Source organism: Amblyomma americanum, chromosome 4, assembly GCF_052857255.1.
Source record: "Amblyomma americanum isolate KBUSLIRL-KWMA chromosome 4, ASM5285725v1, whole genome shotgun sequence".
Classification (NCBI taxonomy): domain Eukaryota; kingdom Metazoa; phylum Arthropoda; class Arachnida; order Ixodida; family Ixodidae; genus Amblyomma; species Amblyomma americanum.
The window spans coordinates 203,018,466-203,035,823 of NC_135500.1; the positions used below are offsets into that span (position 1 = coordinate 203,018,466).

The 17,358-nt window shown below is 46.1% G+C and overlaps 1 protein-coding gene across 1 annotated transcript; it reads right to left on the reverse strand.

The window, feature by feature from the left end:
• Window positions 1-9: 9 nt before the first annotated feature.
• On the reverse strand, window positions 10-17,277 carry Prps (phosphoribosyl pyrophosphate synthetase). The gene is made up of 7 exons (XM_077663009.1): window positions 16,767-17,277; window positions 12,259-12,442; window positions 10,750-10,848; window positions 7,192-7,316; window positions 4,761-4,934; window positions 3,347-3,506; window positions 10-1,430 (listed from the first exon to the last, which is right to left on the reverse strand). The coding sequence occupies exons 1-7, from the start codon at window positions 17,189-17,191 to the stop codon at window positions 1,338-1,340; spliced, it is 1,260 nt and encodes a 419-aa protein (XP_077519135.1). The 5' UTR covers window positions 17,192-17,277; the 3' UTR covers window positions 10-1,337.
• Between the last annotated feature and the right edge of the window lie 81 nt (window positions 17,278-17,358).

Genomic DNA, 17,358 nt, shown 5'->3' on the forward strand with positions numbered 1-17,358 from the left:
CTGCATACAGTAGTTAAAACTCTTGTTTAATGCCAAGGAAAAGACATGAAAACAATGCCCCAAGTAGTATACGTAGCACATGCAGCATTTTCTCTTTTTCTGAACTAATGGAATGCATCTCAAATGTAACAAGCAACCTCATCGCATGGCCAGCTGTTTCACAAGCAGTCTCCACATCACTTGGTGGGTCCTCCGGAATTGATGGGGCACAAAGAAATGCCATGATAATTCCTAACTATTGCTTCACTGAAAAGCGCTGAAATGTCTGTCAACTGAAATGTAAAGTGGGGAAAAAAAGAACAGCACAAGCAATGCACACACTGGATGCACACAAGTACGTGCCGACTAGGTGTAAAAAACATTTTTCTGCAGCAGACACGTTATACAGAAGTACTCTCCCCGTCATTACTTGCGTAGTTGTCAATAATGGCACAATATTGTTATTTACCAACTTTGCACTTCAGCATACAACAGCATGCTACTACAGCTGACAAGAAAACATTACATTACAAGCATAACGCCTCTGTAAGCAAGCTGCTCACAGGCACAGAACAAGCCCTCTCAAATTGGGATGCTACCACACTCTAGGGCACTGGACAACATAAAACATAACCACCTGCTGTTGTTCCAGTAAACGCAAACAAGAAATGCCAATTTTCATTAAACACGATCAGGTCTACATAAATTAAAATTGCCTCTCATCCTGTGCTATATTCCTCGCCAAGGTGAATGCCAGCAGCCGACGCAAAGTATGGCACTAATATGAAATAAAAACGCAAGGCAGATAAAAATCTCAACAATTTTACTACAAATCATGCCTTCTGTGAAGAGCCTCATTTCCTGTCCAGAACTTTAAAAACATGCACAGCGTCGTCTTTTCACAGAGCTCACGACACAAAAAGTGAGAAGGAAGAAGAGGATGTGTCACACTATCTTGCCATGCCAACATTCCCTACAAATCTGGCTGACCGGAAAGGCACAAAATTGTAAACGCAAACAGTTGCGGCGCACTTCCACAGGAGACAACTGTAGGTGCTGCCTGTTGGCAGTCAGAGTCAGCGGCACAGCATGCAACCCTCCATTCTGGCCTCCAGCAGCCACTGCCTGTTGGGACAGCAGTACCCAAAATATAACAAGGACAGCACACTGCATACAAAGGAATTGATCCTGGTGATCTGAAGGGGGAAAAAAAAATATTGTGTGCTACGGGTCTGAAGTAAGAAAAGAACATCACCAAGAGGAAGACATCCTCCGAAGAGGAAGGTGAAGAGATAAGACGAGAAGGAAGGGGCAATAAACCAGCAGTGTTGATGTCTGCACTCTTGTTGTCATCCCGGCTACATGGGCACGTGACTAAACAAGTACGACACCGACTCTCCGTTGTGTGTTCTGCGAATGGCTTCGGCAAGGATCATGGAGACGTCGATACACTGCAAAGACAACAAAAGCACCTGCTGTTGCTTGGACACAAGATGGCTGGGAAGGGAAGGGGCGATGGAAGAAATGGCAGAGGCAGGGTTCACACAGAGGAAAGAAACCAAAGCTGGGATGAGAGAAGAAAGGAATTCTGGAGGAAGGGGAAGAGGAACAAAGCTTTCCATGACTGCTTCATCAAAAACTCAAGGAACGCCTCAGCCCTTTATTTGTGCACAGGCCATGGCCATATACCAAACTTCATTCAGTAAAAGGCTGCATAAGCATTCTCCCAAGAAGTGTAGGTGAAGGAAGCACTAACTCTTTGCTTTGGCTGTATAAGCGTAGCTGAAACAGCAGCACAAGTTCACTACGCACATTTGGTAAGGCTAACAATAAATGTTCTGCTCTTTCTAGTAGGCTACATAGCAAGCATAGCAGCAGGTGACAGGCTGCAACAGCATACACCAGCCGCTTTAGAAAAACTGAGCCTGAGTGGAAAAAGCCTAACAAGACAATGCCCACCCCAAATGTTTGTCAGCAATTATTTCTCCTTTTGCAATACGGAAAATATTAAGTTAGCACCAAAGAAATGTGCTGCAAGCCACAATCTACATAGTCATAGTGAGCACTGGAAAATTTTCACACTACAATCACAAATTTATTAACAGCACCGATCACATCAAACTCTTGTATTACTCATGGCCATGACAAAAATTCCAGTGCCATCAGAGATATGCAGCTGCAGTTCAGCAGTGCTACAGTTCCCGCAACATCACTACATCACACTGCAGTTATCAGCCAAAATTTGGGCTGCTTGCACAGCTTTGCAAGGCATTCAACTGGGAGTGCAATGCGGAGAGACTCCATAAAAAAAAATAATGACCAGCATAGCACCTCACGAAGTAAGTGTAGAGTGCATAATGAAGTTAACTTGGAATGTCTTATCTCGTACATCTGAGGCTATTTTCATCTCGACTTATCACACAGCATTCAAGGGACTATGCAATAAATTAAATGAGATTACGTAAAGCAGACGAGAGATAGGCATTTCATCACTCGTCACCCCAACGCAAGAATTTTTAAGCTAGCATAAATAACAACGGAGGTATAGACGATTAAAAATTACGCTCCTCCTCTCCCACCTCAACTCATCCACGTGGGGCACCAGACGAAAATAAAGAAAACAGCTCTGGGACTGGGCCCCGCCCATGAATACGTTATCTGCTGACGTTCCTTTTGCAACTTCCGGTTGTTGCTCGTAGCACCCCAGCAGCGGCGTCGGTGGCGTGATTGCGGCGCGCGTCGGGTTTCTTTGCTTGTCTGTTGTAATTAGCAGTAATGGACGCGGACCTCGAGGCGCATCTGCTCGCTCTTACGGCCGTGATGGGCATCGAGCCCTATGCGTTCACGCCGTACCGGTTGAACGCCAGCGACGACAGTAACGACTCTGTGAGCCACTGCGAGTGGCTCCGAAACTCCCGACAGAAGGAGGCGGCAGAGGAAAATTGAAACCATATGCTCGAAGGCAATGCCCTGGCTTGCGCTTGCCCGAGAGGGTCACGCAGCGGCACGAGCAGACGATTTTCATGGCTACCGGAAGTGTGCCTGTGACGTCGTGACGTCGTGGGTCCAGCGAATGGCAGCGTGTGGTGGCCTGGCGACGTCATGGGTACAGTGACGTCTTTTTTCACGCTTCTAGTTTCAAAATCGGTCACTACGAGCACACCAATCGGCCCACGAAATTGAAAAAACACTGTTTTTAAAAAATCATAATAAATTGCCGGCTCAGTTCCGAAGACTCATACTTGGTGTGAATGCTTCTTGGCATCATTTCTAAGCATTGAAAACATTTACAAGCGACTTTTTATTCATTGCATAGTCCCTTTAACATGTGCCAGCAAAGCCAAGCGTCTCGAGGAACGCTACATACCTGAATCTTGGAGCATTCCTTCATGTGTTGATCCTGGGGTATTGTGTTTGTGACCACTACAGCCTCAAAGCAGGCATTGTTGATCCTCGATATAGCAGGTCCCGAAAATATGCCATGAGTGAGAATGGCATAAACTTTGCTGGCACCTGCCTCCATCAACCTGCAAGGCAAGATGGCGATTGTAGTGCCTCGCAAGTACCGAGCGTATGCATGCCTGTCTTGTCACTTTCTACAATCTTACTCTGTGCACCTGCTGCAGCCCTGCACTCCAACTGTATCTAAAGATGCTCTTTTCATGCTGTTGAGCTATGAGCATAACCCCCACTCCACCCCCCCAAGTCAGAATCAAGTTCACAAAGCTAATGATTTAGTCAGCCTATGTATCCGTGATGCTCACTTCATCCTGCCACCCCATTTAAATAGAGAGGCACCATGACTACTAATAAACTTTAAGTTTAGAGCTGTGCTGCTTTGATTTACAAACACTCTAGATTAACAGAGCAAAATGCAATTTAGATTTAAACAGACTGCATCTATACTTGACATTTTCATAGGACCTAAATGCACGTAGTCCTCCTGCAAAGACTGTGTTCAGAAAGCCTATATGGCATACTACAAAATGTTGACTCTGCCAGAGATAATAGGTGCCCTGCTAGGCACTCACTCACGACTTCACTCACCACAAACAATGAGCAAAAGTGCAAGCTACACCAGACTGAGAGCAAGCATTAAGGATTGAAAGTCTTTGCCAAGTCAGTGCCTTGAATGTCTGAGCAAGGGAGAACTAATAAGGCAACATTGGTTGCCTGCTCTGAAACCACCTCCACAAGTTTACCTTTCCTGGTGCAATTCAAACTTCATGCACTGACCCCATGTTGTGTGTATGAGCATGCCCGATTCCATGCACACTTGCCATACTGCATGTGCTAAGGCTCAGTGACAACCTGCATGCACTCCACAGACAGTGCATAACAAATGAAACAAGCTCCATTGCGTATTCCTCAGCATCGGTTTCCGCATTACATCTTCTAACCGAGCTGCCTGTACTCCATGTACATCATCTAGGTATCCACTGCCTGTGCTACACACTGTGAAAAAGAAAACGATCACTTATGATCAAAGTTAATAGTTTGCCACAGCTACATAAACGCAGTGCCGAGAAGCGAATAAATGATGCCAGCATTGTCTCTGCATATGGCTGATGCATACGTGCCTGGCGAATATTTTTCCAATTTCCAACTACCGGTATGCATGCTGCGACTCAAGACGAGTAGCTTGGAATCTACCAGATAGCAGGAGAAAATGTTCAGCTGGCATTTTTAATATTCTGTCAGCACTGTGGCAATGCACATGCCCAGCCTACTTCCACCTCCAAGCAGCAACAAGCCAACCAAGAACCGTAGCAAAAACCTACTTGTCAGCGGCATGGACGATGGTGCCGCAGGTGTCGGCCATGTCGTCCACCAAAATGGCCACCCGGTCCTTGACATCACCCACCAGCACCATGCTAGCCACCTCATTGGCCTTCTTGCGCTCTTTGTGGATTAGTGCAAACTCCACATTCAGGCGGTCAGCTATGGCTGTCACCCTGTTATTCGAGACAAACAACAACGCAGTTTGGTTGCAATTGTCTGCCACACCTTTGGGCTTGTGTCAGAGTTGCCAGCATAACCAGTTCACTCAGCCACATGCACACTCCGCACCCTCACACAGTCAAGGCAAGCTAACACATTGAAACTTTGATCTCACATACTTCATTGCAGCAGCAGATTAAGGAATAACTGAAGCTTGTCAAACCACTCATTAGACCATCCTGACACCTCACATAACCCATTAACTCATTTCGTACAGCGCCCACTGACCATAGTTAGACCGCCAACAATGGATGCGAACGGTAATTTAAAACGCTTTTGCGCTGTTATTGATCATGCCGAGTGATCCGCCTTGAACCTAGAGAACTACAGTTTAATTTCCTCTTCAGTTTGTTTTTAATCCATGTGGCAAAATTTTTGTAGCAGCTTGTGCAACCAGCAAAGTGCAAAAGTTGAGAATGGCCACCTCCGCCAGCATGGCACGTGCCATGAAAAGCAGTAAATCTTGCGATTCAGCTGCGTCCACTGTTGATTTTCTCAACCATCTAGGCATCAGTGACTCTGACGATGCAGCCTTATCATTCAAACTTTAGTTCAGAGGGCGAAGAAGGGCCAAGGAGCCAGCCAAGAAAAACCGTGGCACCTCAGTTTCTTATTTGGGCCTGTTTGCTCGACTCAGCAGCTATTTTGAAAAAGATATTGATGTTACCAATGTTATTTGTTTTATTTGTAGGCTTTACTCATCATTTGGGCTGAATTTCTCTCAATGAAAAATCTATCCGTGAAGTTTTGGTTTGGTGTGGTTTATGGGGCTTTTAACGTCCCAAAGCGACTCGCGCTATGAGGACACCGTAGTGAAGGGCTTCGGAAATTTCGACCACCTAGGGTTCTTTAAAGTGCACTGACATCACACAGCACACGGGCCTCTAGAATTTCGCCTCCATCGAAATTCGACTGCCGCGGCCGAGATCGAGCTCGCGTCTTTCGGGTCAGTAGCCAAGCGCCATAACCACTGAGGTACCGCAGCGGCTCAATGTGTGAATTATGAAGGTGCAACCCATGCATAAATTAAAAAAAAAGAACGTGCAGCCATATTTTTTCTCAAATATCTAGCCCAAAATGGGGTGTGGTCCTTGCACGAGATTATCCGGCATATCCACTCACCTGGTAAAGACCGATACCTGAGGAACTGCACGACGGAAGGCACACATGGAACCTTTTATTTATGTAGGACCATACGTCTTATTTATGTCTGATGCACTGTCTATGTCTTTAAAAATGCAAAACGTGACAGTCTCCATAGTGCCTTTCAGCTGCGAAACTTCTGTAGAAAGCCCTCCATAGGAGCCGTCGCCAGCAGTGGCCAACGCCTGATGTCACTTTTGGAAGCATCAGACATGCGAAGCACGAGATTCACAACTCCTCTAATAACGCGACAATGCCAATAACATGATGGAATCACAAATTATGCACGTCACACAGCAATGCAGCGTTGGTAGCTACAGAACGGGGGGGAAATGAAAGCTCGCTGTGACTAGCCTAAGATGTGGCAAACGTGACACTGCAGAGCCACCATGCTGCGGAGAAGCTGAGTTGCATCACATGGCAACGATTAGCGAAAGCTATGGCGATGGGTACATCCATGCGGCTCGGACCATGACTGCTCGGATATTGGCACATGCAAACACGGTGCTGGTGGAGCACTGGATGTGGTAGAGGTACGGTGATGCATTCGGCGACAGAAAAGGAGTGTGCTCTTTCTCCGGGTGTGTCAGCAGCTACAAGCGTGCTAGTCACATGCTAAGCCTTTTCGTCAGCACAACTCTCCCGATGCATCAGCGCGATCTCCGCATTGGGAGCATCGGCAAAGTTTCCTTGCAGTGCAAGACACAGTTCATGGATGCTTTACGAGGGACCACTTCAGCCTTATATGTGGTGATAGGTATACGCTAACCAAGATGTTTGCAATAAGCCACTAACATTACAAGCGGGCACTCAATGCATGAGGTTCAATGGTACCTGAGTAGGGGACTTGATGTGACTACGTCCCAAGCAAAACTGCCGCTTCAGAGGTTTTACTGTATGTGCCATTAGAAAGGTCAACAGCACACCTAGCACGTTTTCATAACAATTTAGCATCGGGGGTGTCTAACGAAAGGTACAACAGCCGGCAAGGTTCTGTCCCTCATGCCCCAAAGATCTTCACAGCTTTCAAACAAAAGGCAGGAGCCGAGCAGCTAGAGGTTGACGCACCTCTTGGCCCCTCCAGCGTCAGGGGAGACAATGATGCTGTTGCGCCACTCGGGAATATTCTCTCGGACCCACTTTAGAACAGCAGGCTCGGCGTACAGGTTGTCCACCGGAATGTCAAAAAATCCCTGCATGATAATATACGACAACATGGCAGACCTACATGCCACAGCAAGTCTAATCACACACAAACAGAAACAACTGCAAAAAATCGTGGTCAGCCTGGCTACGCCCACTGCAGGGCAAAGGCCTCTCCCATGTCTCTCCAATTAACAGTGTCCTTTGCCAGCAGCAGCCACTTCCTACTTTCATCCACCCACTTAACTTTCGGCCGCCCCCTGCTACACTTGCCTTCTCTTGGTATCCCCTCCGTTACCCTTAAGGACTATTTGTTACCTTGCCTTCGCATTACATGCCCTGACCAAGCCCATTTCTTCTTCTTGATTTTGTCTCGGATGTCATTAGCCCGAGTTTTTTCCCTCCCGCACTGCCCGCTTCTGGTCTCTTAATGTTACTTAACATTACGCGTATCATTTTTTTTTCCATAGCTCACTGCGTTGTCCTTAACTTAAGCTGAACCCTTTCTGTTAGCCTCCACATTTCTGCCCCATAGGTGAGTACCCCTAAGATACTGCTGTTGTATACTTTTCTCTTGAGGGATATTTGAATAATCTACCATTCATGATCCGGGAGAACATGCCACATGCACTCCACCCTCTTCTTGTTCTAGTTATTTCCCTCTCATAACCTGCACCTGCAGTCACTAGCTGCCCTAAGTGAACAACTTGGCTAGTTTTTCTAGCACAATCTCCCCTCTGTCCTTCAAAAGATCTGCTGCTACCTGGTCCTCACCAGTTGCTTTCCCTCTCTGCATTTCTTCTAAGGCTTTCTTTACTTCCTCTTTCATTACTGGCGAGACGTCCCGTTACTCTGCGCTACTGACTCTTTCATTAGTTTTCCGATTACACTGGCTACTGTACAGATTTGTATAGAACTCTTTGGCTACAACTACCTTATCCATACTGCTAATGACTTTGCCCTCTTTGTCTCTTAATGCATACATCCGGTTTTTCGCTATGCCTGGTTTCCTCTTGACCGCTTTTAGGCTACCTGTGTTCTTTAGAGCATGCTCAATTCTCTCCATATTAAACTTCCTTATGTCAGCTACCTTGCGCTTATTAACTTTGATAGCTCTACCAGTTCTATTATGGTTTTAGGGTTAGACGCTTTCATTCTTTGGCGTTTCTTAATCAGATCTTTTGTCTCCTGAGATAGTGTGCCAGTATCCTGTCAAACCAACCTACCGCCTACTTCTGTGCACTCCGTAATAATAGCTGTGAGATTGTTATTCATTGTTAGGACATTAGGATAGTCTTCCTCTGACGTGGCATGAGTTTCAGCATAAAAATGCTGAAGGGGGTCACAGTCAAGGGTCACGTAAGTCATCAGGGTGACTATTCATCAGTTGGTGTGATCGATGACAATGGGCCATGTGACCTCGCAAAGTGATGACATGGTCGCATGTACACACTGACCACGATATCTGAGGACAGGGGTCTGGTTATGTCTTAACTAAGAGTTGGACCCCTAGGTTTTTATCTTTTGAAAATTCGGCAGACTTTTTTCTGATTTTTATTCCATAACACTTTTCAAAGAATGTTATTTCCTACGGATAGATTACCGGTTTCTTTTTCAGTGATATAATCTGGTATTCATGAACGGTGAAACGTCACCTCGATTTTATCTGGGCTTTTTTGTCAGCTTTAGCATTCAATTTACCTGCAATTAATGCACATATAGTCGTTATTTACCACCCAAGCACTCACAGTTGTGCTTGTCAAAGGAAATGCTATCACCAATAAAAAGTGATGGAAGGTAGACGATGGAATTACTGAACAAGAACGTAAGTGGATGTTAATTGTGGTGGATAGCCATCATGAGCGAGAGGGTGGGGCATCACATGGTCTGTGTGCTGACAACAGTGATGGAACTGCCGCTAAATGTTGTGGTTGCCAGAACATGGCACTTTTTCATGACACTTATGCATGGTTTCGAGTGTTCTCACATACAATGAAGACACAGGCATGCAAGGTAACGAAGCAATACCTCAAAATGCACAACGGTGCCACTTAATCCAATGGAACACCATCTCAACGCCTCTAGCTCCAGCACATTATTTTCTCCTTTGACTGAGTAACTCCTACTCGACAGCCAGTTAGGTGCAGCCTGCAAGTCGGGAATACTTACCTTTTTCGGATAAAACAAAGGTTTGAAAATATAGTACTTTTATCAATCTTTTCACAGCATAAACAGAAAATTCAAACCCTTAGTTAAGGCGGTTCACGCTGTTAAGTGTGGGGCTCCAACCCCTCAGCTCCCGTTCCTCTCGCTCGGCCGCTAGCCGTTGGCGCTCATTTTCCTCTTTCTTTCGCTCAGTTTCCTCTTGCTTTCGCTCATCTTCCTTTCTCTTTCGCTCATCTTCCTTCCTCTTTCGCTCTGCATTGAGGAGTTCCCATGTATCAATAATTATTCCTTCCTCGGCGGTTTCCAAGAGCAATTTGCAAATGTCCAAGTTTTTTATCTTAACCCCTACGTCTACACCCAACACTTCGCACAATGACAGCAAATCTGTCCTTGGCAACTTCATTAGATCCATGTTTACTGCTCCGAGCCTTGACTTTGCTGAACAACTGTTGACGTGAGCTACACGGAATCAGACTCACTGATCAACTTCCCTCGATTCCCAGCAGTTCAATGTATTAACCAAAACAATTGAAGCCTGGCGAATCTCAAGCAAAGTTCAAGCACTCACCCACAGAAGCAACACCACGCCGCATGGTCGATCCAACCGCTGCCAACCAGTTGTTAAGTGTGGGGCTCCAACCCCTCAGCTCCCGATTCACTCTTTCAATCTTTGTATAAATGTAAATAAACCCTTCAGTCTCTTCTTCACCTCGAAGACCCTCTCATCTCTTCGTCAACCCCACTACAGCAGTCTCCCGATCCAGAACCCGGGGACACCAACCTTGGCGAGAGACAGCACAGGCGAACCAGGGGCCCGCATCTAACTGGTGGCAGCGGTGGGATCGAAGCGAAATCCCCCAACACCGGTGGCCTGCTACGGGAGAGAAGCCCCACACCTAACAACTGGTGGCAGCGGTGGGATCGAAGCGAAATCCCCCAACACCAATGGCCTGCTACGGGAGAGAAGCCCCACACCTAACAACGCAGTATAACAGCCAGGTATTATGCTCCAACAGCACTACAGGAAATTTTGGTCGTCACAATACATTAAATATGCTACGCATTGTGGGCGATGGGTATTTCAAATCAGGTCTCTCAAAATTTGATAGAAAAGCAATGATCAGTGGCAGATTCCATAAAAAGCTATAGCATGGGTCCCACAGCACCAATCAAAAAACATCAAAAATATTTAACCAATCTGCCAACCAAGACGTGTTGCACCTTTCATCACACGCACCGCCTCTTAGAATGCATTCTCATATGTGCTATCCCTAATGTCCTTATAAATGCACCATAGTGTTGGCATGCCAAGCATACCTGGATTTGTGATGCATGGAGGTCCATTGTGATGATATGGTCAGCGCCAGCCACAGACAGCATGTTGGCAACAAGCTTGGCTGAAATTGGTGCTCTGCTCTGAAAAGGGCAGATTTACAAAATCTGTTACAGTTGATGTGAACCACACTTAGACTGTCCAGACATTAGTACATCATCCAAAATGCCAGTGTTCTTGGCTACAAAACATGACAGAAAATATCATCATCATCAGCCTGACAATGCCCACTGCAGGACAAAGGCCTCCCCCACATCTCTCCCTATTAACCCTGTCCTGTGCCAACTGTGGCCACCCCATCCCTGCAAACTTGTTAATCTCATCCACGCGCCAACTTTCTGCTGCCCCCTGCTGTGCTTGCCTTCTCTTGGAATCCAGTCCGCCACCCTTAACAGCCATCGGTCATCTTGTCTTCGCATTACATGCCCTGCCCAAGCCCATGTCTTCCTCTTGATATCGACCAGGATGTCATTAACCCACGTTTGTTCCCTGACCCTCTCTGCACTCTTCCTGTCTCTTCAGCTGCTATTTAAATACAGACACCTGAATATCCCATGATACTTGATGAGAAGGCGCAAGTTGTTCTATCAATGATATCTCACATTCATTTAATGTAAAACGCTGAACATTGTAAGGTTGTCGATGCGGGCTTCAGTCTATTTTGCGTTCGTTATTTGATATCATTTTTGCCTAACGCATATCGTTCGAAATGAAGCACAATAAATCCTGAATGGAGTTATTCATTTCGCGGCAGTGTCAGAGAATGCTGTATCGAGGCCCAGTACAGTAAAGATGACTTTCTGTGAAGTCCCCTATGATGCGACAATATCAAGTCTTTACTAAATTTAAGTATTACCCCTAATAATAAACATCCGTAACTACATAATCTGTTCCGGCAGTTTAGCTAGCCATAAGCGGCCACTACATTCCATTCATTACATTACATTACATTCCAGGAACACTCGCCATGTTAAACAACCCCTCTAGCCGTTCAACAATGGAAATTCTTTTAATACTAAGTATCCTGGTGTCCTTCTTATAACTGTCAATAAATATCACAGTAGTTGCTTCCCACCAATAAAACAATGTACTGCACAAAAACCACAGCAAAGCAGCTCCATTAGGGCAGATGATATTGCATGCCATGAGGAATCACCTTGCAGCTGTTTCCGGCAGCAGCTCACCTATGCAAGGCAAGAGCTGCAGCAGAATGTGACACCTTCATGAGCAGAACGACAAAAAGAGCAGGAGAGCCGTGCATCAACTGCAATAACTGTTATACAACTACCCAAGCTGTGGCACAAAAAAAAAGAGGCACAATAGAACAAGCAAAACAAAAATGGGAGGAAAATAAGAGGATGAGAAGAGAATCTGCAAAAAACTGCAATGACAAAAAAACTCTGCTCAATTGGCATCCAACCTGACTTACAGTTGAAGCAACTACAAGCAAGCAGGTGCAGTGCTTAGACAGCACTGCAGTTCAAGACTCTTACTTTGTCCTTCTTGTCCTGCCTTGCATAAGGGAAGCATGGTATGACGGCAGTCACCCTCGAGGCAGAGGCAATCTTGCAAGCATTGATCATGATCAGAAGCTCCATCAGGTTGTCATTCACCTCCCCACACCCGCTCTGGATAATGTAGACATCTTCACCACGGACACTCTCCCCAACTTCCACGCTGCACAAGAAAAATGGAGGCTTTATGAGGCATCAGCTTCAAACACTAGTTGGCTTTTGGGCCCAGAAGCATTCTGAGTCTGGTTCGTCAAACACTGCACGAACCAGAGGAGAAGCACTGCAGAGTCAATGCCTTCTTGATGCACTTTCTAATCAATAGAATCATGTTTTAAAATATATTCAGTTATACACACTACCCTCAGTGTAATTGTATAGCAAATGCCTTTAGAAAACGTCCTCAGACCAGATGACCAGCATTAAATGACCTTCCTTCTTGCTGAATATCCTGCATATATTTCAACGACACTATAGAAAGAGCACACCTTCATGTAGGTGCCCCTTACACATTTCTTCCTTGCTCTCTTTCGTCACCGCTGATTTTTTTTTGCTGACAAGCCCTGCACCGGCACAAGAGACTCTCAAGAAAGAACTTCTCAACAAAGTTTCAAAATCTTCCAAGCATGAACGAGCACCACAGATCAAATTTCATGCTACAAGAACTCTTTAAAGCCATTCTGTACCAACAGAGTATAATTATGAGAAGCAACCAGCCAGCACCGCAGATAGAGGCTTACTATCTTATTTCATCATTCCTGCTGCATCAAAAAGAAATCTGGCTCTTGGTTCATCGCACAGTAGAAAAATGTCACCGAAACACAAAAAGCAAGATGGCAGTAAGTTCTGCACACTTCGTTCTCTTTGTGTTCCTGTGCATTTCTTTTTGCTGGTATTTTTCAATTCCTACCTCAGGCTCTGTTCCAGCACCAGAGGATCCTCACAGCACATCCCTCAGTAACACATAATAATACCCCACTTTCTTCTCCAAATAAGCAAATAAAACTAGTTCAGAGCCAGGAAATACAAGTTTGCTTTGCCTATTTTGTCAGAAGCTCAATCCCCAGTGCCACCTGCCTCTGGCCAATGCAACCAACCATCCTATGTGACATGAAATAAGCCAAAATTATGGCCAAAGAGCATCCATTGCAGTGCGAATTAGAAAGAGGTGTACGAAAGGAGAAGTAACTTCCAGGTTCTTCGTTGTCTGTACAGCAGCTATAGTTAATTCATGTCTTCATCACCACATGATCTCGTAACAGGGCAAACATTCCCTACGTTCGAAAAATTCTACAGTGCCCCAATAGACGAAGGCACCTTGTAGCAGACCAGTCTTGTAAATGTCAACACATATAACTGTACAGTACTTTCCACAATGTTCCTTGCACATACTAATAACCTAGAAGAGTTCTGGGGCATTTCTGTCTCGGAATAAAAATCTGCAAATAAGTGCACAACTTCAGCTGGATAGCCTTGGAAATACAGCCCTCTCAGGCATGACACATTGAACACAGACTGCTTATGTTCCGCCTCAGAGGTCAATTATTGGTTTCAACTTGTTTTTCAGTTGGCAGCTTATCAGTGTTGTTCACACAAATGCTCTGCTTGAGCAGGGCCAGTCAGTTTCTTATCAACACTATCTTTCAACCCCAGTCTTTGCCACTCCTCTCACACTAGAGATATCTGAACTCCCCCCCACCTCCCCCGTTTCCCAGACATGCAGGGACAGCAAAAACAAGTTCCAGCCATACAGATGAGCCCAGCTCTTCCCACTGAAACGTACAGTGAGAAGCAGAAAGTTTAACAAATTATCTTTACCAGTACAGCTTTAGAAAAGCAAGAAATCAAGCTGTTGCTTCTGCTCTTGGCTACTATGAAGACTTCTTGTGGCAACAAATATTTTTCCAGAAAAGCAAAATCGAAAACTTTTGTAATGTTTTTGAACAAACTAGCTAATATTATTAGATAATCTCTCAAACATTTTTTTTTTTCATATCAGCTGGCACAGCGATAAAGGTTTTTTCAGGCGGCCTTGGAACTTCGAAGATTTCCAACAGCCACATTCAACTCCTTTGAAGACAAAGGTCTCCCATAACTGCTGCATAGCAGTGCAGCACGTGCCTTCAAATACAGCAACCTCAGTCTCTGGGTTTCCCACTTGACTGGGTCATCAGTGTTTCAGTGAGCAACTAACCCTAATTTCTTGTTCCTTGCAAAATCCAGTGAAAAACCATGGGCACCAGTGGTACAATTTTCATTCTTCAGATTGTTATTTCTTTGCACAGTACTACGCATGACCAAGAGATTCACCCCACACCCGTGCCTTCCCATATGTAAATTTTGCCTCATGGACAGTGCTCCTGCTTGAACATTAATTGGAACAAGCTTACTGGCTGTCATTACACGGAATCTCTCAGTCTGTGAAGCTGGGATTCTTGATGGAATGAAGCCAGTCACAGAACTTCACAGTCACTCAAGAATCATTTTGAAGTAGGGTCTCAATTCACTCTTCTCCCATGTTCTTGGTTTAACTGTTAATGTCGCGTACAGTACACGTTTAGTGGCATATGAACCAAGGCACTGACACGTGGATAATCTAGTCCAGAGAAAATGTTGCCTATTTCGCACGAAACACGACCACAAAATAATAGAAGAAGGCAATTCAGCAGCTAGAAGAGGTAATCGATGTGTTGTGGGTGTGAAAAATGAGATCCATGCAGGGGAGCAGAATGCTGAAAAAAAACTCCGGACCATAATCAGCTCGGCATTCTTTCCGGCTTTCCGCAGCAGCGCCTCGCGGAAAGTCACCTTCACGCGACCGCATGTTTCCTTTAACAGTGTACCATATTGTACATATGAAAATCTGAAAAACACATTACCCTGTGCAATTTGAGGCTTTCAGTCCATAATAAACTAAAAATGTAGAATGGCTTCAGTAGTGGGAAAACTGTTTTCTGCACCCACTAAACTCTACATTCTCCCTGCCAACCTTATTTGAAGTACCAGATGCAGTCTTTGCTATCAATGCCCGTCACTACAGCCGAACTCAAGTAAGCCTGCATTTGAAAAAAAAAAAAAACTTTAAACAAAAATTTGCTTTATAAAAACAATTTCAGTAAATCGAAGCCCTCCTACTTCACCGCCTCTCTCCCTCAACAAGCCATTAAATTTAACCAATTCTCAGCTGCACACTGCCAATTTTACTCCATTATCATCAATTGCCATCAATCTTCAAAGAATGAGTTGGCAAGTGGTGAGGCAACTAGAAAGATGACTGCATCTCGGACAAAACCCTTCTCTCAGTGAGCCTGAACACAGATTCTTGACTAACATGTGCAATAAAGAAAACCAAATCTTGATGGATAAATTATCAGATTGATCATTCTTGATCAATGCACATGCAAGCATTTCACTTAGAGTGATAACCACCTGCAATGCCCCAACCTGGCATTTTACAGCACAGCGCAATACTGAACTTCCAGCCAAGCAATACTATAGTGTTCTCTATAGAAATACTATAATAATGCTCAGTAAGAGTTGAGCACTTGAGGTTGCCCACAAATGCTTTGCTGACGTTGTTAGAGCGCGCAAGACACCAGTTGGATTCATCTGATGTCACTTCCTTTATGAAGACCATTCGCCTAGAAAGCAGGTGGTGACATGCTTCCCCGACTGCTTTTGCTGAGTATAAAGTGCATAGTTAGTTCCCACAGACATAAGTGCCCCGTTCAAAATGAAAAACGCGCACCGTCGGCCACGGTAAGGCACGCGAATCACCGACAGTCCGACTGAAGGCGCGGAGTTTCTGCGCACATTACAAATACGTGCAGCTTTCATTAATTTTCCGGAGCTTAAGCTACACCGACGAAGCAAGCGCTCCGGCGGTGCTTGGGTCCCGAAAACGTGGTTCGACAACAAGCGATTGCGCAATAACAGCACATGGAGCGACGGCAGAGAGCTCTGGTTCTTCGCGCCGTTGAGCTCGCAGCCGAAATAAGAGTTCACCGCGTACTAAACTGCAATTTGCAGTTCAGACCGGCAGCCAAAGATTTCGCGCGGATAGAAAGGTCATGACTTTGAGACGAGACAGACTAGTGGGATAAGTTCGGCGCCAGACGATAAGGCGCCGACGAAGAGCTGTTATCGCGAACGCACGACGGGTCTGGAGCGCCTGAGGGGTTTTCTCGTCCACGACGAATAGCGAGGCGATGGAACAGCTGATAGGCGCTCCGCGGGCGCTTAACAAGCACGACACGTGTTGCTACGTTACGTTGAAGACCTCAGCACGGCCTGCAACATGACACCAGAAACACGACTAACGATATTACCGACCATGCCGTACGAGCAACGTTGGTGCGAGCTAACGCTGTACCCAGTGCTAGACAAGTACAAGTTCCCCCTGCAAGCATGCGAGAAATCAGTCGGCAACATGAGCTGACACCACACAAATGCCACACAGCACGAGCAACTGCGTAGTACGGGCCCCTTACCACGTCTCCTGGTTGCTGAATTTCTTGAGGACAACCTTGCCGAGCTCTATGCCGAGCCTGTCGACCACTTTCTGGGCGAGATCGCAGTGCGACGACCCACTGAAAACCTTGATGTTGGGCATCTTGCGGCAGAAAGTGACTTGCCCGTCGTGGCAACCGGCGCAACAAACTGGCGTTTCCCAGCCTGGTTGAGCGCAAGCGATGAGGCTACCGCGTTGAGAGCGCGGCGGCTGCTGCGAGTGCTGCGACTGGTCGTGCTCCTCGCTCGTCGTCGGAGGTGTGTACTGACCACTGCGGGCCATGGCAGCGCCGTTGCCATCTAGCGAGGGCGGGCAGAAGTGACACCACTCGTTGTGGTGGGGCCTGAGCAGGGCCCTCTGGAGCGCCGCGTGTGTTGGTCCGTAGTGCGCCAGGCCGTAATCCATGCTATCGGCGCGGTCGCCCCAATCGCCTGCCGCATTTTAACAGCGGCATCGATGGCGGCTGCCAGAAGCCATGCTTGGCGCTCGCGGGCATGTGCGACTCGCGCAACGCACGGGGCGAGCGACGAGCTCGCGCGCTTTGGCGCCAACTTTAAACGTAGCTCGACCGC